General features: G+C 48.4%; 1 protein-coding gene and 1 pseudogene across 3 annotated transcripts in view; one reads left to right on the forward strand and one right to left on the reverse strand.

Moving 5' to 3' along the window:
• The window catches only part of SLC28A1 (solute carrier family 28 member 1), a 46501-nt gene that overhangs the window by 20622 nt on the left and 6030 nt on the right, over positions 1–19849 (reverse strand). For all 3 annotated transcript variants that reach the window (NM_214112.1, XM_021098295.1, XM_021098294.1), the window contains 4 exon segments: positions 7498–7575; positions 10200–10313; positions 10712–10853; positions 17033–17216. In NM_214112.1, coding sequence (NP_999277.1) covers positions 7498–7575; positions 10200–10313; positions 10712–10853; positions 17033–17216 — 518 coding nt within the window.
• On the forward strand, positions 11847–13155 carry LOC100623503 (annotated as a pseudogene).

Below are 19849 nucleotides of genomic sequence, written 5' to 3' on the forward strand. Positions count from 1 at the left end.
CAGCACCCCTGGGGAGAGAAACAAGCCCTGCCTTCCCCCTTCCCTTTCCAGATGAGGGCTGCAGGTTTTATCTGGACCTGCTCCACTTGGCATCTCTGTCACCAGCTTCACTGCATGGAAATGTCACCTGACAGGGAACACAGGCACTGGGTGGAGAAACCCTTTTCCTGCCCCTGACTCCTCCCTGCCTCCGGCCCGGGCTTCCTGGTGCTGGACACACCCCCAGCACGAGGAGTGGTGACGGCTTTCTGCTCTCCCTTGCAGTAACACGCAGAGAAGATCACGTACTGTCTAGACTGCCTGTCCAATTTATCAGGCAGGCGATGGCTCAGCAGCCTGGCAGGGTTGCTGAGATGGCCGAGGCCAGGAAGTTGAGCGGGGGATCTGACCGCAGAATTGAGCCTTTCTCCTGGCAGCAACCAAGGGACATTTCCTCTCTGTGAGATGGGGGTGTCTGATGGAAGGGAAGCTCTGACTGTCCAGGGAGAGAGGAGGATGAGTGAAAGAGAAGAGGGGTGATTTCTAAGGTGGGACATTTAATACTAGGTAAGGTCCCTGAGGCCAATACGCTCTCCTGCCTCAACCCAGGAAATCCCCTTGGGACCTTGGTATGTGAGATGGCAGAAGACAGGGCAGGCAGCTGGAGAGCCTGCCTTTGGGGAGGGGTAGAAAGTGCCATGAAGTCCTGCTCCTCGTGTACTGTGCGGTCCTGCTATGAGCCAGGTACCCAATATGTGGTGATTCATGGATCCTCAAAGCAACGGAGGCTAATGTCAATTCACTGCACCAAAGGGCACACCGAGGCTGTGAGATACTGGTTACCTGCCCAGACGGACAGAGTACCTCCTGGCCACGAATCAGATTGCTGAGGCCCTGCCATGACCCTGAGGAGGTTTGTTCTGGAGCCAGTCCTGGAGCCTCATTTCTTTGTCTTTAGGAGAGGCAGCCCTGCAGGGGAGCATCTTAGCCCGGGGCACAGCAGCCCCAAGGGCGTGCCCACCACTGCTCCATGGAAATTTAGAGCAGGCTGGTCTACTAGTACTAGTGCTCACCCTCACTCAAGGGAGAAGGAAATTAGAATGCCTCTAGGCCAGTGGTTCTCAAAGTGTGGACCCTGGGCCAGCAGCTTCACCTGAGGATTTATTAGAAATGCATATTTCTGAGCCCCAACCCAGAGAGTTTCAGATTCAGTAGGTCTGGGGTGGGCCTGAGAGTTTGGCCTTTCTAGATATTGCTGGTTTGGACACTGTCCTCTAAGAATCACTGCTCTAGAGTCTAGACCAGACCCTCTGAGCCAACTCCATCTTCCCAGGAAACAGGCTCCGAAGGCAAAACTAAACCCACCAAGGACCTGGCCCTGCTGCCTCCTCTCCCTGGAGGGAGCTAAGCCAGAGCTTCTGATGACTTCCTGAGACTGCTTGGCAGTCCCCAAACCCCCAGCCCTCAAGGCCTAGACCCTGTACACAGAGCCCTGTCACTAGCCCCCAGCCACAATGAACCACAAAATCCCAGAGCTGGAAAATTCCTCAGAGGGGATGGCTGCAATATCCAGCCTGCCACCAAGAGCACAGGAGGGAAGAAGGAACTTACGCTAAGGTCAGATAAATTAGGGGGACATGCCTCTTTTTTTTTTTTTTTTTTTTTTTTTGGTCTTTCTAGAGCTCCACTTGAAGCATATGGAGGGTCCCAGGCTAGGGGTTGAATCAGAGCTGTAGCTGCTGGCCTACACCACAGCCACAGCAGTGCAGGATCCCCGACCCACTGAGCAAGGCCAGGGATCAAATCTGCATCCTCATGGATGCTAGTCAGATTTGTTTCCACTGAGCATGATGGGAACTCCGACATGCCTCCTGACTTCCTGCTCATGCTGTCCTTTCCCCCAGAATGGCCTCACCGCTCTGCCCCTCATGCCTGTCTCTGTGTAAGTCTCCTTCTGAGGCCTCTGCAGATGCCACATTCTCCTAAGATCGCTCCAGTTCCATCGTCCCATCTCCCTCGTTTCAGCAGCCACCCCATTTCCATTTACTTTCCATTTCTTCCTCTGAAAATCCTGCTCACTACAGTTACACCTTAATTATTAGATCCAGTGGCACATTTTCGTCCTTATCTGATCTTTTTTATTATTTTTGGCCAAATTTGGCACTGATAACCATTGGGGATTGCAGAGTATGCACCAGGCAGACACCCCGAAACCCTTGGGAGGTGAAAACATTTTCTCTCTCCCTAGGGGTTCCTCAGAGAGAATATTTAAGCAGCACTGCAGAGTTAGGGAGTGGGTGCATGTTCTAGAGGTTGGAGTGATGATAGGGAAGGAACGAGTGAGTGTGTGCTCCAGGCTCAGCCAGAACCAGGAAGGATGTGGGAGCCTGGAGGGAGGTGATCGTGGGGGTGGAAAGTTACTAGAAGGGAGATGGAGCCAAGGCAGAATGACTAATCAAGATGATGCAGCCAGGAGGTGGCTGCCACGTTGGCTGTGCCAGGGGAGATGGAAGGCTGAAGGAGTCCCAGGCAGACTCAGCTTCCTGGAGAAGCGATGAGCTGGACCGTGGCCCAGCAGGAAGCAGCTTGGATTGTGAAAATCTAAGCTAGCTCAGAGACTTCCCCAGGCAGACATGGGCCAAGGCCTTGGACTTGGTCCACATGATTCATGGAAAGAACAGAAAGAAAACTCCTGAGTCTTCCGTTCGATTCAGCATTAACAAAGCCACTCTCAGCTTGAGGACAAGCCCCAAGCTTGACGTGTGTGTGTGTGTGTGTGTGTGTGTGTGTGTGTGTGTGTGTGTGTTCGTGCTCATGCACGCATGTGGGGGGAGGGCAGGGTGTGAAGGAAGTTTTGTGATTAGTGAACCTTGTTGAGAATGGGAACTCTGTGGCCATGGAGCATTGGTCTGAAATCCACCCTCATTCCCACCTGCCTTTGCTAAGGAGGCCACTCGCTAATACACTAACTGGAGAACAGAGCCTCCAGGGGCCAGGGAACAGTTAGTGTTTGGCTAGGAAATGCTGAGCCTGGTTAATGATAAACCCACCTCCCTTACTGCTTCTCTCTTGACTGAACATCCAATCTAAAAGTCTTTTTTTTTTGCTTTTTAGGGGAGTATCTGTGCCATATGGGAGTTCTAAGGCTAGGGGTTGAATTGGAGCTGCAGCTGCTGGCCTACACCACAGCCACAGCAACACAGGATCTGAGCCACCCGCGCCACAGTTCATGGCAACACTGAATCCTTAACCCACTGAGTGAGCCCAGGGGTTGAACCCACATCCTTATGGATACTAGTCAGATTTGTTTCTGCTGCACCTCAATGGGAACTCCCAGTCTCAAAGTCTTTAGCAACCATTAATAGATTTCAAATTTACCACTACTGTTATTAGGGATACTTTCAGTATTTGGAAGGGACACATGATGTCACTGACTTCTACAAGTATGAGGAAGAAAACATCACATGACTGCCAGTACAACAACTCGGTTCTATCCCCAGTTCTGACTTAACTCACTGCAAAATTGTGCCTAAGTCACTTCCCCTCTCTGGGGGGTGGTTTGACCACCTATAATACAAAGGGGAGGCCCAAAGATCAATGAGCTTCCTCCCAGCCCAATGGTCTACGAGTCCATGGGCCCAAAGAGTGATCCAGGGAGAGAGGTAAGTAGCAGGTGTGTGCACATTCTTGGAAAAAGGGAGGAAAGACACATAGCTAACACTGACGAGGGGATGGACATAGCAGCAAGCTGGGTGATACTTTCAGTGCTGGAATGGGAGACAAGGCGGGTGGGGTCTCTGGTGGACACAGCTGCTTGGACTGCCCGGTGTCCCTTCCATTACTTCTTTTGGGAAAAAGCTGTTTAATTTTTTTCTCTCTTTTTTTTTAGGGCTTCACCCCAAGCATAGGGAGCTTCCAAGGCTAGGGGTCAAATTGGAGCAACAGCTGCGGGCCTACACCACAGCCACAGCAACATCAGATCCAAGCCACGTCTGTGACCTACACCACAGCTCAAAGCAACGCAGGATCCTTAACCCACTGAGCAAGGCCAGGGAACGAACCTATATCCATCCTCATGGATACTAGTCAGATTCATTTCCATTCAGCTACGATGGGAACTCCTTTTCTGGCTTTTTTTTTTTTTTTTTTTTTTTTTTGGTCTTTTTTGTGGGGAACAAACTTTTAATTCCCTTTGGGAAAGCACCCCTCTTGCACTCTCAGCCCAGAGGCTCCAGGTTTGGCCTCCCAAAGTCATGTATCCTCCCTGGCTACCTGTTCAAGGATGGCAGATACTTCAAGCCAGGCTAAAAAGAGCCCACTCTTGGATTTCCTTCTGCAATTAATGGAAATCAGGCTCCCTTTCTCTCTCTCTCTGCTAAGGTTGCTAAGTTGGTTGGATGTAAGCCTGGTACCTCTTTGCCATACTTCAAGAGACCTACACAAAACTAAGACAAAAGCCAATCCTGAGAACACAGAACCAGGATATAAGTAAGGCAAATCCCAGGTAATGTTGAGTACCTGAATCCAGCAGGACCTGAAGCCTCTGGATTTCCCACTTATGGAAATTAATCTGGTTTGGGGTGGTGGTGGGGTTAGTTGTGTTTTGTTTTGCCTTTTGATTAAATACACACACACACATACACCTTCAAATCACTCTGCTACAGCAGAAATTAACACATTCTAAATCAACTATATTTCAGTTTTTAAAAAGGGAGGGGGATAATGACAGTATTTTCCCCATAGGGCTGTTGTGAAGATGAAGTAAGCACATAGTCCTTGCTCCTTAACTAGCAGCTGTTATTATGACTTCCTTCTCCCTAAGTTTTTCTTCTCTGTTCCACCAGGATCTCAGGTCAGCAGGGGATACAATGGTTTCCGGGGGCCCTGGATCTTACTGCTAAGCCTGTGGGTAGCTTTTGGCTCCAGTGGGTTGGGAAGCTCTGGCCTCTGCTGGGGAGGTTTGGAGCAAGAAGAGCTCAGCCCTGGTCTTGGGCCAAAGGACAAGCTGCTCAGGAGCACACAGTCATGGGAATGGTGGCCCAGCCAGGGAGAGGCTGGCTGTATGGGAGCCCAACCCACAGCCAAGGGCTCACAGAGCCAGGCCTTCCCGGTAGGCAGAGGGGCTTCCCACATGCACAGGAGAACCAATATTTATTCACTCCATTCATTTGGCAAAAAGCAGTGCTCCAGGCACCGGGCAGGGCTTTGAAGGGCTCAGAGTCAGGGGACACTAGAATGAGTAAAACCCAGGCTTTGCCCTCAAATAGCTAAATGCAAACACAGCTGCAATACATGGAGCTCCGTGAAAAGCTTCATACAGCTGGTTTCTCAGCTGTCTCCCTCCCCCACTTCATTTCCTATGGTGACGTCTCTCCCGGTTTGTGGCCGTCTGCTGGTCCCTGAGTCACCACTTGGATGGGAGGCAGCCTCCTCACTGGTCCCCTATTCCAAGGAGCCTTCCCACCTACTATTGACACGCTAACAGTGCCAAAGCTCCAATCAAGTCCCTCCCTGCTCAAAAATCTTCAAGGCCCCTTATTTGATGGAGACAAAATCCAGGAGTGTCAGCCTGGCATTTAAGACTCTTCAAAATACAGCCCCACCAGACTTGCAGTTTATCCCTGAACACGTCCTTCCTTCAGATAGCTTAAATGCCTGTTGAACTGACCAGTGCCCTGCACCCTTGCTCGCTTTCTCACCTCCACGCTTTTGTTCAGGCCTTCTTCTTCCTGCCTATCTCTGTGTGTCCCATTTTTTCCTGCCCTGAGGCTCCACATCAAATGCCACCTCCTCAAGAGGCATCTTCATGTCCCTAGTTGAAACAATCTCTCCCTAAAAGGACTCCCCAGGCTCTTTCTTTTGTGCCAGTTATCCTCGAACCTGGCTGCCTGGGGAGGTCCAATTGCAGAGTGTTGGATGTTTGTCTTGTAAAGGGTGAGAAGCCACCACTGCTATGTCTCTGTCTGGTGGCTATAAGAAGTCGCCCTGCTCTTCCCTGAAACCTTAGGTAGCCCCTACTTGGAAATGCAGATGGGAAGGGAGCAGCCCCTCCCCTCCTCTGCCCGGCAGGAATGGTGTTTGGGGACCTTTGGAGGGCGCTGACAGAGGCTGCCCCTTCCAATTTTTTCTCTACATGGAAGTGGTCTCAGAGAAGCGTGATGGACGAATTTGTCCTCAGAGGACAGGAACCCAGTCCCCCTACCCCTTTTCTCCTAGAGCTGACATTATTAGAATCCTTTGGATAAAGTGGACATTTCCCAGAGAGTTGCTGGTGCAAACAGATGCTGGAGCTCCCAGGGGACCTGACCACAACTCATGATTAGGGGTGGGCTGGAGGTGTCTGGATTCATGACCTGGCTCAACACCGGCCCACAAATCCATGACCAAGCCCATGGCTGGGCTGGAAGCCTCTGGGGCCCAACAGCCCCAGCACAGTGGGAAGGCTCTGAGAACAATGGCTGAATAATGGCAAAAAGCAGAACTCTCTAGAACATACACATGGGATTCTACACAGCGGCCCCATGGTGACAGTGGTCCAGGACATACTGGAGTAGGTGGCACAAATTCCCATCTGCGGTGCTATGGCAACAGGGTGGAAAACTGGGGCCAGCTAATGGGTGAGAGCAGGGTCCAGGTTTCTTTTTCTCTCTCTCTCCACCTGGCATTTGGAAGTTGACCTTAAGCCTGTAGCGGCCTCAGGGTCCATAGACAATTGGGGTTTGAAGCAGGCAGAGGAGCTGTGCTAGAAATCTTACTACAGTTGGCGCCTGGGTGCTTTGGAGAAAAGAAATACAACCACAGCTCCATTCCGAAACAGAGAAGCAGTCACACTATCACATGTGCAGCATAGGCTTCCCTGTTGTAAACTAGGACCGTGGCTCTACCCCCACTTGGTAAGGTCTCTGAGCCTTTATCTCAATGTCCCCTATAATATTTTGCAATACCGAAGGCATACAATACATTTTTGTTGGAAGGGGGGAGGGAGGGAGAGGGGACTGTAAGGGTAAGACTGTAAGAGGGTCCAGAAGAGGGAGTTACAGTTACAGCTGGACTAATAAGGGCAGGATTCCTGGCAGAGGTGGCCTGGGAGGGGCCTTGAAGGAAGAGCACCCTGGGAGGGTTATCTGGGCCTCAGAGTTCCTGGAAACTGCTCTTTGTATGGATTCCTGTCAGGGGCTAAAGTTACAGTGGCATGTCCTCAGCCTCTTCTTGTCCTCAGCCTCCTAGCAATCTATGGTTTGGGGGTTCATTTTTTAGGAAAAAAATACAGATATAACTTACTTTTGTAAATTTTACAGAATATACTGAAAACATACTAGCAGGTGAGCACATTGCTGGAGCCTCTCTCAGGACCCCTAGGCTTAAGCCTCATTAGCTTCCAGCATCTGCTCTGCCTGTGGGAGTCCCCTCCCCTCCCCTCCCCACCCCACCCTGCCTGAGTCTGGCTCAAACTCCCAATTAGCTGTGGGCACTGGGCAGAGGCTGCTAAAGGCTCTGTGGGCCAAGAGTCAAGCTGACCTGAAAAGCAAAGACATCTTTGACCAGAGCTTCCCCAAACACAAAGCTGGAGCCGGCCTCAGTGTAGCTCAGGAAGATCTGAAAGGAAAAAAAGAAGAAAAAAACCTGGAGTGAGGCTGGGAAGGGAGGAAAAAGGAAACAGCAGCCGGAGAACCAGGTTGCGGGGAGCTGGAGGAGCCCTGACTGCTCTGTGGCTTCCCAGGAGCCCAGGGGACAGGGGGACACAGAGGCTGCAGGTCTTCCTCAAACCCAGGTGGGATGGCCCCAGGAATAGCCCCCAGGCCCTGGGCCTTACAGGGGCTGGGGCACTACTTGTATCCTTAAAGCCACATTCACGGGCACATGTTTTTTCTGAGGACATCCTCCAGAAGAAACACCTTTTCAGTAAATTGTAAAGAAATACTCTGGGAGCTCCCATCATGGCTCAGCAGAAATGAATCTGACTTGTATCCATGAGGATGAAGGTTCGATCCCTGGCCTCGCTCAGTGGGTTAAGGATCTGGCGTTGCCTTGAGCTGTGGCATAGGCTACAGACGTGGCTCAGATCCTGCATGGCTATGGCTGTGGTGTAGGCTAGCAGCTGCAGCTCCAATTTGACCCCCTAGCCTGGGGATATTCAGATGCTGCAGGTGAAGCCCTAAAAATGCGAAGAAAAAAAAAGAGAGAGAGAGAAAAAGAACTACTCTGAGGAGTTCCCGTCATGGCGCAGTGGTTAACGAATCCGACTAGGAACCATGAGGTTGCGGGTTCGGTCCCTGCCCTTGCTCAGTGGGTTAACGATCCGGCGTTGCCGTGAGCTGTGGTGTAGGTTGCAGACGCGGCTTGGATCCCGAGTTGCTGTGGCTCTGGCGTAGGCCAGTGGCTACAGCTCCAATTCGACCCCTAGCCTGGGAACCTCCATATGCCGTGGGAGCGGCCCAAGAAATAGCAACAACAACAACAACAAAAGACAAAAGACAAAAAATAAATAAATAAAAGGTATTAAAAAAAAAAAAAAAAAAAAGAACTACTCTGAGATGAAAGTAATTAGGACAAGAACAATAAAGAAAAGACAATGGGAAGAGCTCCTGCTGTCGTGCAACGGGATCAGTGGCATCTTGGGAGTGCTGGGTTGCAGGTTTAATCCCCGGCCCAGCACAGTGGGTTAAGGATCCAGCGTTGCTGCAGCTGCGGCTTAGATCTGAACCCTGACACAAGAACTCCATGTGCCCTGGGGTGGCCAAAAGGAAAAAAAAAAGAGACAATGTAGTCACAGGTGGTGCCCTCTGTGCCTGCCCCTCTTGACCCATCCTGTCGCCATCCCAGGCCCTGGCCCTAGTGTTCCGATCCAGCTACACATCTATGAGACCTATATTTAGGACCAGAACTGTGACTGCAGGGACAAGTCACTTCTGTTATCCTCAGTGCTTCCATCTATAAAATGGGCACATGATGAGAACAGCACCTGTCTTTTCCTGCACAGCACCCAGGGATACCACTGTCGTGGCTGGAAACAGAGCCCAGACACATGGGATTTCCCTGCCATAACCCACCTGCTTCCTGCAGAGAGCACGTAGAGATTGGAGACAGCGAGAGAGGAGTGAGTATAGGACTAACCTTGTGTCTTGACAATTTATATTTTAAAAAGTAAATCATGATGGCTGTCCAATGATGTGAAGGAGCTTAATGACACACAGAAGTGGTTAAAATGAAAAAAAAAAAAAAAGCTAAAAGGGTAAAGTTTTTTTTTTTTGTCCTTTTTAGGGCCACACCCGCAGCATATGGAGGTTCCCAGGCTAGAGGTCTAATCAGAGCTGTAGCTGCCAGCCTACACCGCAGCCACAGCAACATCAGATCCAAGCCACGTCTGCAACCTACACCACAGCTCATAGCAACGCTGGATCCTTAACCCACTGAGCCCTTGCTCAGTGGGATCGAACTGGGCCAAGAATCGAACCCGCAACCTCATGGTTCCTAATCGGATTTGTTAACCACTGAGCGATGATGGGAACTCCTAAAAAGGTAAATTTTATGTGTTATGTTATTTACCACAATAGAAAAGGAATTTAAAAAGTATAACTTCAATAAACTGAATATTATTTAATTAATTTATTTATTTAGGGCCACACCTACGGCACATGGAGGTTCCCAGGCTAGGGGTCAAATCAGAACTACAGCTGCCGGCCACAACCACAGCAACACAGGATCCAAGCCAAGTTTGCGACCTACAACGCAGCTCATGGCAACACCAGATCCTTAACCCACCGGGCGAGGCCAGGGATCGAACACGTGTCCTCACGGATACTAGTCAGGTTTGCTACTGCTGAGCCACAGTGGGAATTCCTGAACATTATTTTTAAAAACACATACGCAAAGTAAGTCATTTGCAATTTTAAAGCACTTATAACTATTATAAGTCCCTTCACTGACGACTGCCGAGGGCCACAAGCCTTGTGTCCAGCTACCCTAAGAACCTTCCTGTTTTGAGATTCTCTTCCACATCAGGCCCAGCCTCTGAAAGGACTGCTCCATCTGGGCAGGTGATACCAGGCCTGAGGAAAGCAGCAGCTTCACTGCCCAACCCCCAACTGCCCACCTGGTCTGGGGCCCCAGAACACACCCATCATCCTGGTCACAGTCTCTCTCTCTATGCCTCACTGCACACCTCCCTTCAACAGAGAGGCTTCTCCATCCCCTGGGAACCCACGATGCCATGTACACACCTGGATCTGGTCGCCCAGCCACTGAAATGCAATAAATCCTGGCTCTGTTCTGATGACAAAGAGTCCAAGTGCAAACTGTAGTCCAAGACCCCAGGATACAGCCCGCCAAGACACCTGTCATCCAATAGAAAGGTCCTGGTGAGCTCAGATCCTTGAGAGCACCACGGGGAAGAGGGTGGGTAAGGGCAGAGGCCACGGCACACTGGGGGGCTTGGCTAGTCTGTAGGATGAGGGCTGGACCCAGCCAGAGCTTTGGATCTGTTGCCAATCATCACATTCCCCCATGGAGTTTACAATAGGCCACCCTTTGGCAGCAGTGGGCCTGGTTAGCAGGCAGGGGTGCTAATTCCTTAGCAGTGAACTCTAAACCCAGGTGTGCATCAGGATCTCTGGGAGGCTTGGCTGGCACCTGGGGGTAGGTGTTAACAACACTGTGAAACAGGGAGGGGTCCTGATATCAGGGGATCTGATATCAGAAAGAGAAGGGGCTGAAGCCCACTCTGAATACTCACTGCACGGTGATGCTTTGAGCCAGCAAAGAGGAGGAGGATGAACACGCAGATTCCTCCAAAGGACACTAGCTGCTCAGGCCGCTGAGCAGTGTCCAGAACCAGCCACAGGACCAGGCCCAGGAAAGCAGCAAGGGCTAGACCCCTGCAGGGAGGGGCAGAAAGCCGTCACTGTCAGCATCTCCTTCACCCCACATGATAGCACCCAGGACCCCAGGGAAAGGGTTCTCAGGGCTGGTGGGAGGAGAGAGAGTGCTATGTGACCTCAGACAGAGCCCCTAGACTCTCTGAGCCTAGTTTCCTCATTGGGAAATTGAAGACAAAGACCACACCCCACCATACCCCACCATTTCTCAAGGTTGCTGAGAGGATTAAATCAGAGGATGTATGTACTTGGATTAGCATATGGCTAAGCACATAGCTCCATAAGAGGCAGGAATTTTCACAGCTGCAGTGATGCTCAGCTCAGCCCAGCCTCTGATCTGGCAATGGTCAGGTGGGGCCTGTGCGACCTAGGAATCAGCACTTGGGGCTACAGGCTCTGCTCCCAAAAGGCCCAGAGCATTAATGTCAGTCTGGGATGCAGAGCTGAGCACTTGAGACCAAGGGCTAGATGCAACTTTCCCAGTAACACCTCCCTCCTTGGGGCTGGGGTTTGCTCAAGAGCCCAGGTCTGGGCACTGGGTGTTTAAAGTCTAGTCCCAACCCAATCTTCAACTCACTGGGTACCACTCATGACAGCTAAGGTTCATCAAGTACCTATTATGTGCCAGGAACTATGCCAGGTGCTGAGAGACCTACAGCTACCACCCCCATCTTATTAGATATGAAGAAATAGAGACACAGAAAGGTTAAGTGATTTGCCCATGGCCACCCACCTAGAAAATAGCAAAGCTGCAATTTTAACCCAGTCACTCTGACAGCAAGTCTATTCTCTCACTAGCTCTTTTTTTTTTTTTTTTTTTTTTTCTTTTTAGGGCCGCACCCACCGCATATGGAAGTTCCTAGGCCCGGGGTTGAATCGGAGCTACAGCTGCCAGCCTACGCCACAGCCACAGCAATGCCAGATCCAAGCCACATCTGTGACCTACACCACAGCCCACGGCAATGCTGGATCCTTAACCCACTGAGTCGGGGTCAGGGATCGAACCCACATCCTCATGGGTACTAGTCAGGTTTGCTACCTCTGAGCCACAAGGGGAACTCTCACTCTGTTTAAATCTTTAATCTCTCTCAGCAACAATTTTTATAGTTTTCCTTTAGTCAGATTTATCCTTTAGTATTTTGTATGTTTTACGCTATTCTAAATGATAAAAGTAATTTTAATTTCTGATTGCTTGTTGTTAGCATATAGAAACACTACTGTTTTTCAAAAGTTGCGTTTGTACCCTTCAGCCTTTCTAAACTCATTTATTAGTTGTATGAGCTCTTTGTAGGTTCCATAGGATTTTCTATGTAGACAATCACGTTGTTTGTATATAAGAAGGTTTCCTTCTTCCTTTCTAATCTAAGTGCCTTTTATTTCTTTTTCCTACCCAACTGCACAAGCCAGAACCTCCAGTTCAACGTTGAATAAATGTGGCCTTTCTTTTCAGCTCCACCATCTGCGGTGGAACCGCCACCAAGATGCATATATTTGTGAAGACCCTGACAGGCAAGACCATCACTCTCGAGGTTGAACCCTCAGATACATTAGAAAATGTAAAGGCTAAGATCCAGGATAAGATAGGAATTCCGCCTGACCAGCAAAGACTGACCTTTGCTGGCAAGCAACTGGAAGATGGACCTACTTTGACTACGACACTCAAAAGGTGTCCACTCTTCATCTTGTATTGAGACTTCGTGGTGGTGCTAAGAAAAGGAAGAAGAAGTCTTACACCACTCCCAAAAATAAGAGAAAAGCATAAGAGAAATGTTAAGCTGGCTGTCCTGAATAAGGTGGATGAGAACGGCAAAATCAGTCGTTGTCGGGAGTGCCCTTCAGATGAATGTGCTGCTGGAGTTTTATGGCCAGCCGCTTTGACAGACTTTATTGTGGCAAATGTTGCCTGAGCTATTGTTTTAACAAGCCAGAGATAAGTAATTGTATATTGGTTAATAAAAGACATGAGCTAATGAAATAACAACAACAAAAAAATGTGGCCTTTATCAGATTGAGGAAAATTCCCTTCTATTCCTAGTTTGCTCAGAATTTTTATCATCCATGGTTGTTGAATTTTGTCAAATACTTTTTTTGAGTCCATAGGCATGATCACGTCATTTTTCTTTTCAGTTTGTTAATATGAGGCATGACATTGATTTTTTTAATGTTAACCCAACTTTGAATTACAGGGATAAACCCAACCACTATGGAAAACAGTATGGAGGTTCCTCAGAAAACTAAATATAGAACTTCCGTATGATCCAGAAATCCAACTCCTGGGTACATATTTGGACAAAACTTTCATTCAAAAAGATACATGCAGGAGTTCCCGTCGTGGCACAGTGGTTAACGAATCCAACTAGGAACCATGAGGTTGCGGGTTCGGTCCCTGCCCTTGCTCAGTGGGTTAACGATCCGGCGTTGCTGTGAGCTGTGGTGTAGGTTGCAGACACGGCTCAGATCCTGCGTTGCTGTGGCTCTGGCGTAGGCCGGTGGCTACAGCTCCGATTCAACCCCTAGCCTGGGAACCTCCATATGCCGCGGAATCGGCCCAAGAAATAGCAACAACAACAACAACAACAACAACAAAAAAGACAAAAAAAAAAAAATACATGCACACCGATGTTCATTGCAGCATTATTTACATAGTCAATACGTGGGAACAACCTAAATGTCTGTCAACAGATGAATGGATTAAGAAGATGTGGTATGTATACACAATGGAATACTACTCAGCCATAAAAAAGAAAGAAATAATGCCATTTGCAGAGACATGGATGGAATTAAAGATTCTCATGCTAAGTGAAATAAGTCAGAAAGAGAAAGATAGGTACCATATGATGTCACTTATTTGTAGAATCTAAGATATGGCATAGATGAATCTATCTACAGAACAGAAATAGTCTCACAGACATGGAGAGCAGGCTTGTGGTTGCTGAGGGGGAGGGGAAGGGGGAGGGAGTGGGAGGGAGTGGGAGGGACTGGGAGTTTGGAGTTAATAGATGCAAACTATTACACTCGGAATAAGTGGGATAAACAGTGAGGTCCTGCTGTGTAGCACAGGAAACTGTATCCAATGACTTCTGATAGAACATGATAGAAGATAATGTGAGAAAAAGAGTGTCTGTATATGTATGACTGGGTCATTCTGCTGTATAGCAGAAATTGACAGAACACTGTAAATCAACTGTAATAAAATTTTTTAATAAATAAAATTTTGTTAATTTTTACATCTTTGGTCATGAGGCTTATTGGTCAATATATTTACTATGATTACTGATATGCGGAGTCATTACATCTACCATCTTGCTATTCATTTTCTATTTGTTCCATCTTTGTTCCCCTTTTCCTATTTTTCTACCTTTTTTCAGACTGACTTTTTTTTGGCTATGCCCATGGCATGCAGAAATCCTGGGGCCAGGGATTGAACCCGTGCCATAGCAGTGACCTGAGCCACAACAGTGACAACACTGGATCCTTAACCTGCTGTGCCACCTGAGAATTCCAGATTGACTATTTCCAAAGTATTCTTCTTTTATCTCTTTTCCTTTTTTTGTTTTTTTGTTTTTGTTTTTGTTTTTTTGGTCTTTTTATAGCTATACCTGTGGCATACAGAAATTCCCAGGCGAGGTGTCAAATTGGAGCTGTAGCTGCAGGCCTAGACCACAGCCATGGCTACACCAGATCCGAGCCACACTTTCAACCTATGCTGATGCCTGCAGCAACACCAGATCCTTAACCCACTGAGTGGGGTCAGGGATCAAACCCATATCCTCATGGATACTAGCTGGGTATCCACTCCTGAGCCACAGTGAGAACTCTCTTTACCTCTTTTTCTAAAAACTTGTTGCCATAATTCTTTGCTAGGTTATTTGAGGGATGCTTTAGCATTTATAGTGTACATCTTTACCTTATCACAGTCTACCTTGAAGTGATATTATACCACTTCACATGCAGTGTAAAAACCTTAAAGCAGTATAATTTAATTTCTTCTGTCCCAGCCTTTGCGCTGTGATTGTTTACTTCTACATATAAACTCCACAATAAATTGTCACTGTTTTTGCTTTATAAGTTGATTTTAAATAGGTTTAAATAATGAGAAAAATAAGTCGTTATGTTTAGATACTAGTACTATGTAGTTGCCCTTCCAGTGTTCTTCATTCCTTTGTGTCAATCTAGGTTTCCATCAGGTATCATTTGCCTTCTGTTTGAAGACTGTCCTTTAACATTTCTTGTAGTGCATCTCTGTTTTTTATATCTAAAAATTTCTTTCAGATTTTGTACATCTTAAAAAGTCCTATTTCTCCTTTTTGAAGGATATTTCACTGGTAAAGAACTTTAGATTGACACAATTTTGTTTTTGTTTTTATTTTTTACTGTTCTACTGTTTTCTCATTTGTATTGTTTTTGAGAAGAAATCTGCTGTCATCCATATCTTTGTTCCTCTGAACATACCTTTTTTTTTCTCTAGCTGTTAAGATTTTCCCTTTATTGCTTAAAGCAATTTGATTCTGATGTGCCTTGGTGTGGTCTTCTTCATGTTTCTTGTGCTATAGCTTTGTAGAATTTCTTAGATCTTTGGGCTTATAATTTTCATCAAATTTGGAATTACTTGGATATGATTTATTCAAGTATTTTTCTCTTCCCTCGTTCTCCTTTGCAGACTTCAATTACAGGTCTATTTGCCCACATAATGTTATGCCATTGTTAAAACTGATGTCTGTTTGACTCTTACAAGTGTGTTTGTTTGTTTTCCACATCCATGGCATGTGGAAGTTCCTGAGCCAGGGATCAAACCTGTACCACTGCAGTAATCAGAGCCACAGCAGTGACAATGCCAGATCCTTAACCTGATAAGCCACCAGGGAACTCCCTCTTTCAAGTTTTCAAATTTTTTTTAGGGTCAAACCCACGGCATATGGAAGTTCCAGGCTAGGCATCGAATCAGAGCTGCAGCTGATGGCTTACAACACAGCCACACTATAACACCAGATCCAAGCCACATCTGTGACCTACACCACACCTTGTGGCAATGCCAGATCCTTAACCCACCAAATGAGGCCAGATTGAACCTGCACCCTCATGGATACTAGTCAGGTTGTTTACCGCCGAGCCATGACGGGAGTACTGAGCACCAGTTTCTTCATCAACAAAAAAGAGTGCTGGAATAGATTGCTAGCCTTCAGACATTTTTTAAGTCATAGAAAACTTTTTTATTTTTTTCCAGCTAATTTTTTTTTTTTTTTGCAAACCTGTTCATAAAACAGACAAAAATAGAGCTGGCTGATTGAAATGGAGATTGAGAGGCAAGGTGTCTGATGTTCCCTTCTCCAAGCTCCCTCACCTGTCCTACAGCATCTGTAAGGTTTCCAGAGCATCAAGGAACCCAGTTTGAAAACAAGGGGATCCCAGGGAGTTCCCATCGTGGCCCAGTGGAAATGAACCTGACTAGTATCCATGAGGACGCAGGTTTGATTCCTGGCCTCGATCAGTGGGTTAAGGATCCGGCATTGCTGTGAGCTGTGGTGTAGGTCACAAACTTGGCTCTGATCTATGGCTGTGGTGCAGGCTGGTGGCTACAGCTCTGATTTGACCCCTAGCCCGGGAACCTCCATATGCCTCAGGTGCGGCCCTAAAAAAAAAAAGAAAGAAAACTAGGGGATCCCAAACTCTTGTCCAGGGATATGTATGCCTGGCTACATCAGAATCCCCTGATGGAGAACTACATTACTGACTCCTGGACTCCAATCCAAACTACTGAATCAGACTCCAGGGTGGTCCCTTGCAGCTGTATGTCTCACACACACTCTAGTTGATCTGATAGGCGGCACTGATACAGGCCCTCCCTGCTGAAACAGGCTGGGATCTCAGGGTTTAAGAAGCTGTTGATTCCTGTCCCCAGGTGTCATAATCCCCTGTTGTAACTGGAGCAGAGAATCAGAGGAGAACTGGCCAATTGCCACAAACATGCCGCAAAGTTGCCTCTGAAGTCACCTGGCCACGCCTGCCCTGGGGTTCCCAGGAGGCAAGCAAGTGAGGTGTGCTGCCATGGCCCAGGAACCCTCTGGTGGGACAAGAACTGAGGTTCTCCATACCAGGCCCTGGTGGTGACCCCAGAGCTGACTCAGTGGCCCTCCGTCAATGTGCCTGCCCCCTACACACACGCCCAGAGGCTCACTTACCTCTTAAACCAGAGGTTCAGGCAGGGATGCCTCAGAGGCTTGACACACCTCAGCAGCTTTGGCCCCAGCAGCCTCTTCAGCAGGCTGTGGGCCAGGAAGAAGAGGACCACACAGAAGAGGACGAACAATGCCAGGGCCCTCTGGAAATCCAGGAGGCAGGCAATCAGCAGAAAGGCAGCGAAAGCTGGGGGCAGGTGGGGGATGAAACAGAGAAAGGTCATGGATGATGACACTGGCATCTGCAGGACCCTGCAGTCCTACCCTCGGCCCACCTTACTCCAGCGGGAGCTCTCTGAGCCCTGGTTTCTTCATCTGGAAATGAGAACTGTCTCTACTTTGTCAGAGGGTTGTTAGGGAGTTAAGTGACAGAAAGAGTATGAAAGGGCTTTGCAAACTATAAAGTGCTGACCAAATGTGAGGGAGATGTACAAGGAGGAGGCAAGACAGCGTGAAGTGCCAAGCATCACTGAGGCACCTTCTCTGTCCCAGAGCCATGCTAGGTTCTGTGGAGGACAGAGATGGGTAGGCCAGGATCCTATTCTGAGTATTAATCAAGGACCATTTTTCTTCCTGAAATTTCCTTTTCCCCACTTTGCCCTTCTCCCCTTCAAGCAGCTAAGTCAGTCTATGCTATATCTCAAGAAAGGAATACAAGGAATCCCCATCGTGGCTCAGCGGTAATTAACCCGACTAGTATCCATGAGGATGCAGGTTCAATCCCTGGCCTTGTTTAGTGGGTTAAGGATCCAGCATTGCTGAGCTATAGTGTAGGTCTCAGGTGAGGCTCAGATCCTGAGTTGCTGTGGCTATGGCACAGGCTGGTAGTTACAGCTCTGATTCAACGTCTAGCCTGGGAACTTCCAAGTGCTGCATGTTTGCCCCTAAAAAGACCAAAAAAATTTTTTTAAAAAGAAAAGTAAGGAATAAGATAACACATAGTAGAGGGGAAATAGCTCTTCCTGGCTCATGAATTCCAAAAGCCAGGGTCCTTGAAAAATGGAAGAGACTAACAGACTTTCCATTGGTTAAAAAAAAAAAAAAATGGGGTGAAATGTTATAAGTGTAAAATCTCTACCTCTACCCCCTCTGCTACCAAACTAGTCAGAGGATCCCTGTGGGTCCCAAGGAAAAGGGCTCTGAGCCTGGGGAGGTGGCAAAAGCCCAGGTGTGCTTGTGGCATTTCGAGCAGAGGAGCCCTGCCCTAGGAAGGCAGAAAAAATTCAGAGAGAGAGGAATGTGCAGGGATTGTGTGGGTAAGCAGGTCCATAGAAAGCTTCTGAGGTCCTGCACATCTGAGCAGGCACTGGGGCAGCAGAAAGGATCGCTGTGGTGGCTCAGGGAGGAAGGAGACAGGACAGGCCGTGATGGAGATGGGCATGTCTCCATGGCTACCTGCAAAGGCAGAGAACCCAGGACCAGTGGAGAAATGGACAGGTGAGTAGACACCTGAGGACTGACGGTGGATAAGCGCCCCCAGGGACTCCTAAGGATGGGGATATTCTCAGGATTGACAGAGAAATTGACAGAAATTTTTCAGTTCCTATCACTCACTTGGAATGATGAAATTGAAATAGAAAATAAGGGAGTTCCCATTGTGGCTCAGCCTAAATGAATCCAATTAGTATCCATGAGGGCACGGGTTCGATCCCTGGCCTCATTCACTAGCCTAAGGATCTGGCATTGCCGTGAACTGTGGTGTAGGTCGCAGATACAACTCAGATCCTGCGTTGCTGTGGCTGTGGTGTGGGCCAGCAGCTACAGCTCCAATTCAGCCCCTAACCTGGGAACCTCCATATGCCTTGGATGTGATCCCAAAAAGCAAAAAAAAAAAAGAAAGCAAGTTGAGTTACGGAAAATAAAGTTACCTTCCTCTCACAGAGACGTTTGTGTGCTAGGACTCCTGCCTGTGTGGATGTCATTTAGAAGCACACAGGTGAGGCTTTTCAGGGCTGTGGGAGGGGGGAGGTGGCAGGAGAGGGGCACCCAGCTCAGAGCTTATAGCACTGCCAGGTTACTCCTCACAGTCACACCGCAGTGGGTGCTATGCTGATCCCCATTAGAGTCGAGAAGTAAATGACCCACACAGGGAGGAGATGGGGCTGGGAGTCCAACCCAGGTCTATCTGTGGCCGGTGGGGATGCAGGGAGGAAGAGCACGTCATGCAGGAGAGGGGGCTGCTGACTGGACGAGTCCTCCAGGCAGGAAATAGGATAAATGTGGCTTAGGAAGTATTTTTCATCCTTCTAGGGTCCATTGACCCCACTGGTGACAGGATCCCTGCCCCACTCTTAGCCCACATGGTCCAGCAGTGCCTGACTCACTTCAGGGATGTGAGACCCATCCTGGGCCCAGGGGTGGGCACCTGACCCAAGCTGGGTCCAACAAAAACCTCCAAGGACTTGGCCAGAAATATGGGGCAAGAGGCACATGCTTCTGGGATCGGGACTGTGAGGCCCTTTCTGTCAGTCAGTTGGCAGCCATGGAGAAAGTCTGCCTGAGGCAATAAAGCCATTACTATGCCTCAGAACGAGTGCTGAGAACTCGAGCTTCCTTTCTCTACCACGCCTGCTTTCAGAAAGTACATGAAGGACCTCACCATAGAAGACACGATGCACTAAGTATATCCAAAAGCTGACGTTCCCATTACGGCACAGCAGAAATGAATCTGACTAGGATCCACGAGGTTTTGGGTTCGATCCCTGGCCTCACTGAGTGGGTTAAGGATCTGGCATTGCCGTGAACTGGGGTGTAGGTCGCAGATGCAGCTCAGATCTGGCGTTGCTGTGGCTCTGGCTTAGGCCAGCAGTTGTAGCTCCA

The sequence above is a fragment of the Sus scrofa genome, chromosome 7 (genome assembly GCF_000003025.6).
Source record: "Sus scrofa isolate TJ Tabasco breed Duroc chromosome 7, Sscrofa11.1, whole genome shotgun sequence".
NCBI classification, from domain to species: domain Eukaryota; kingdom Metazoa; phylum Chordata; class Mammalia; order Artiodactyla; family Suidae; genus Sus; species Sus scrofa.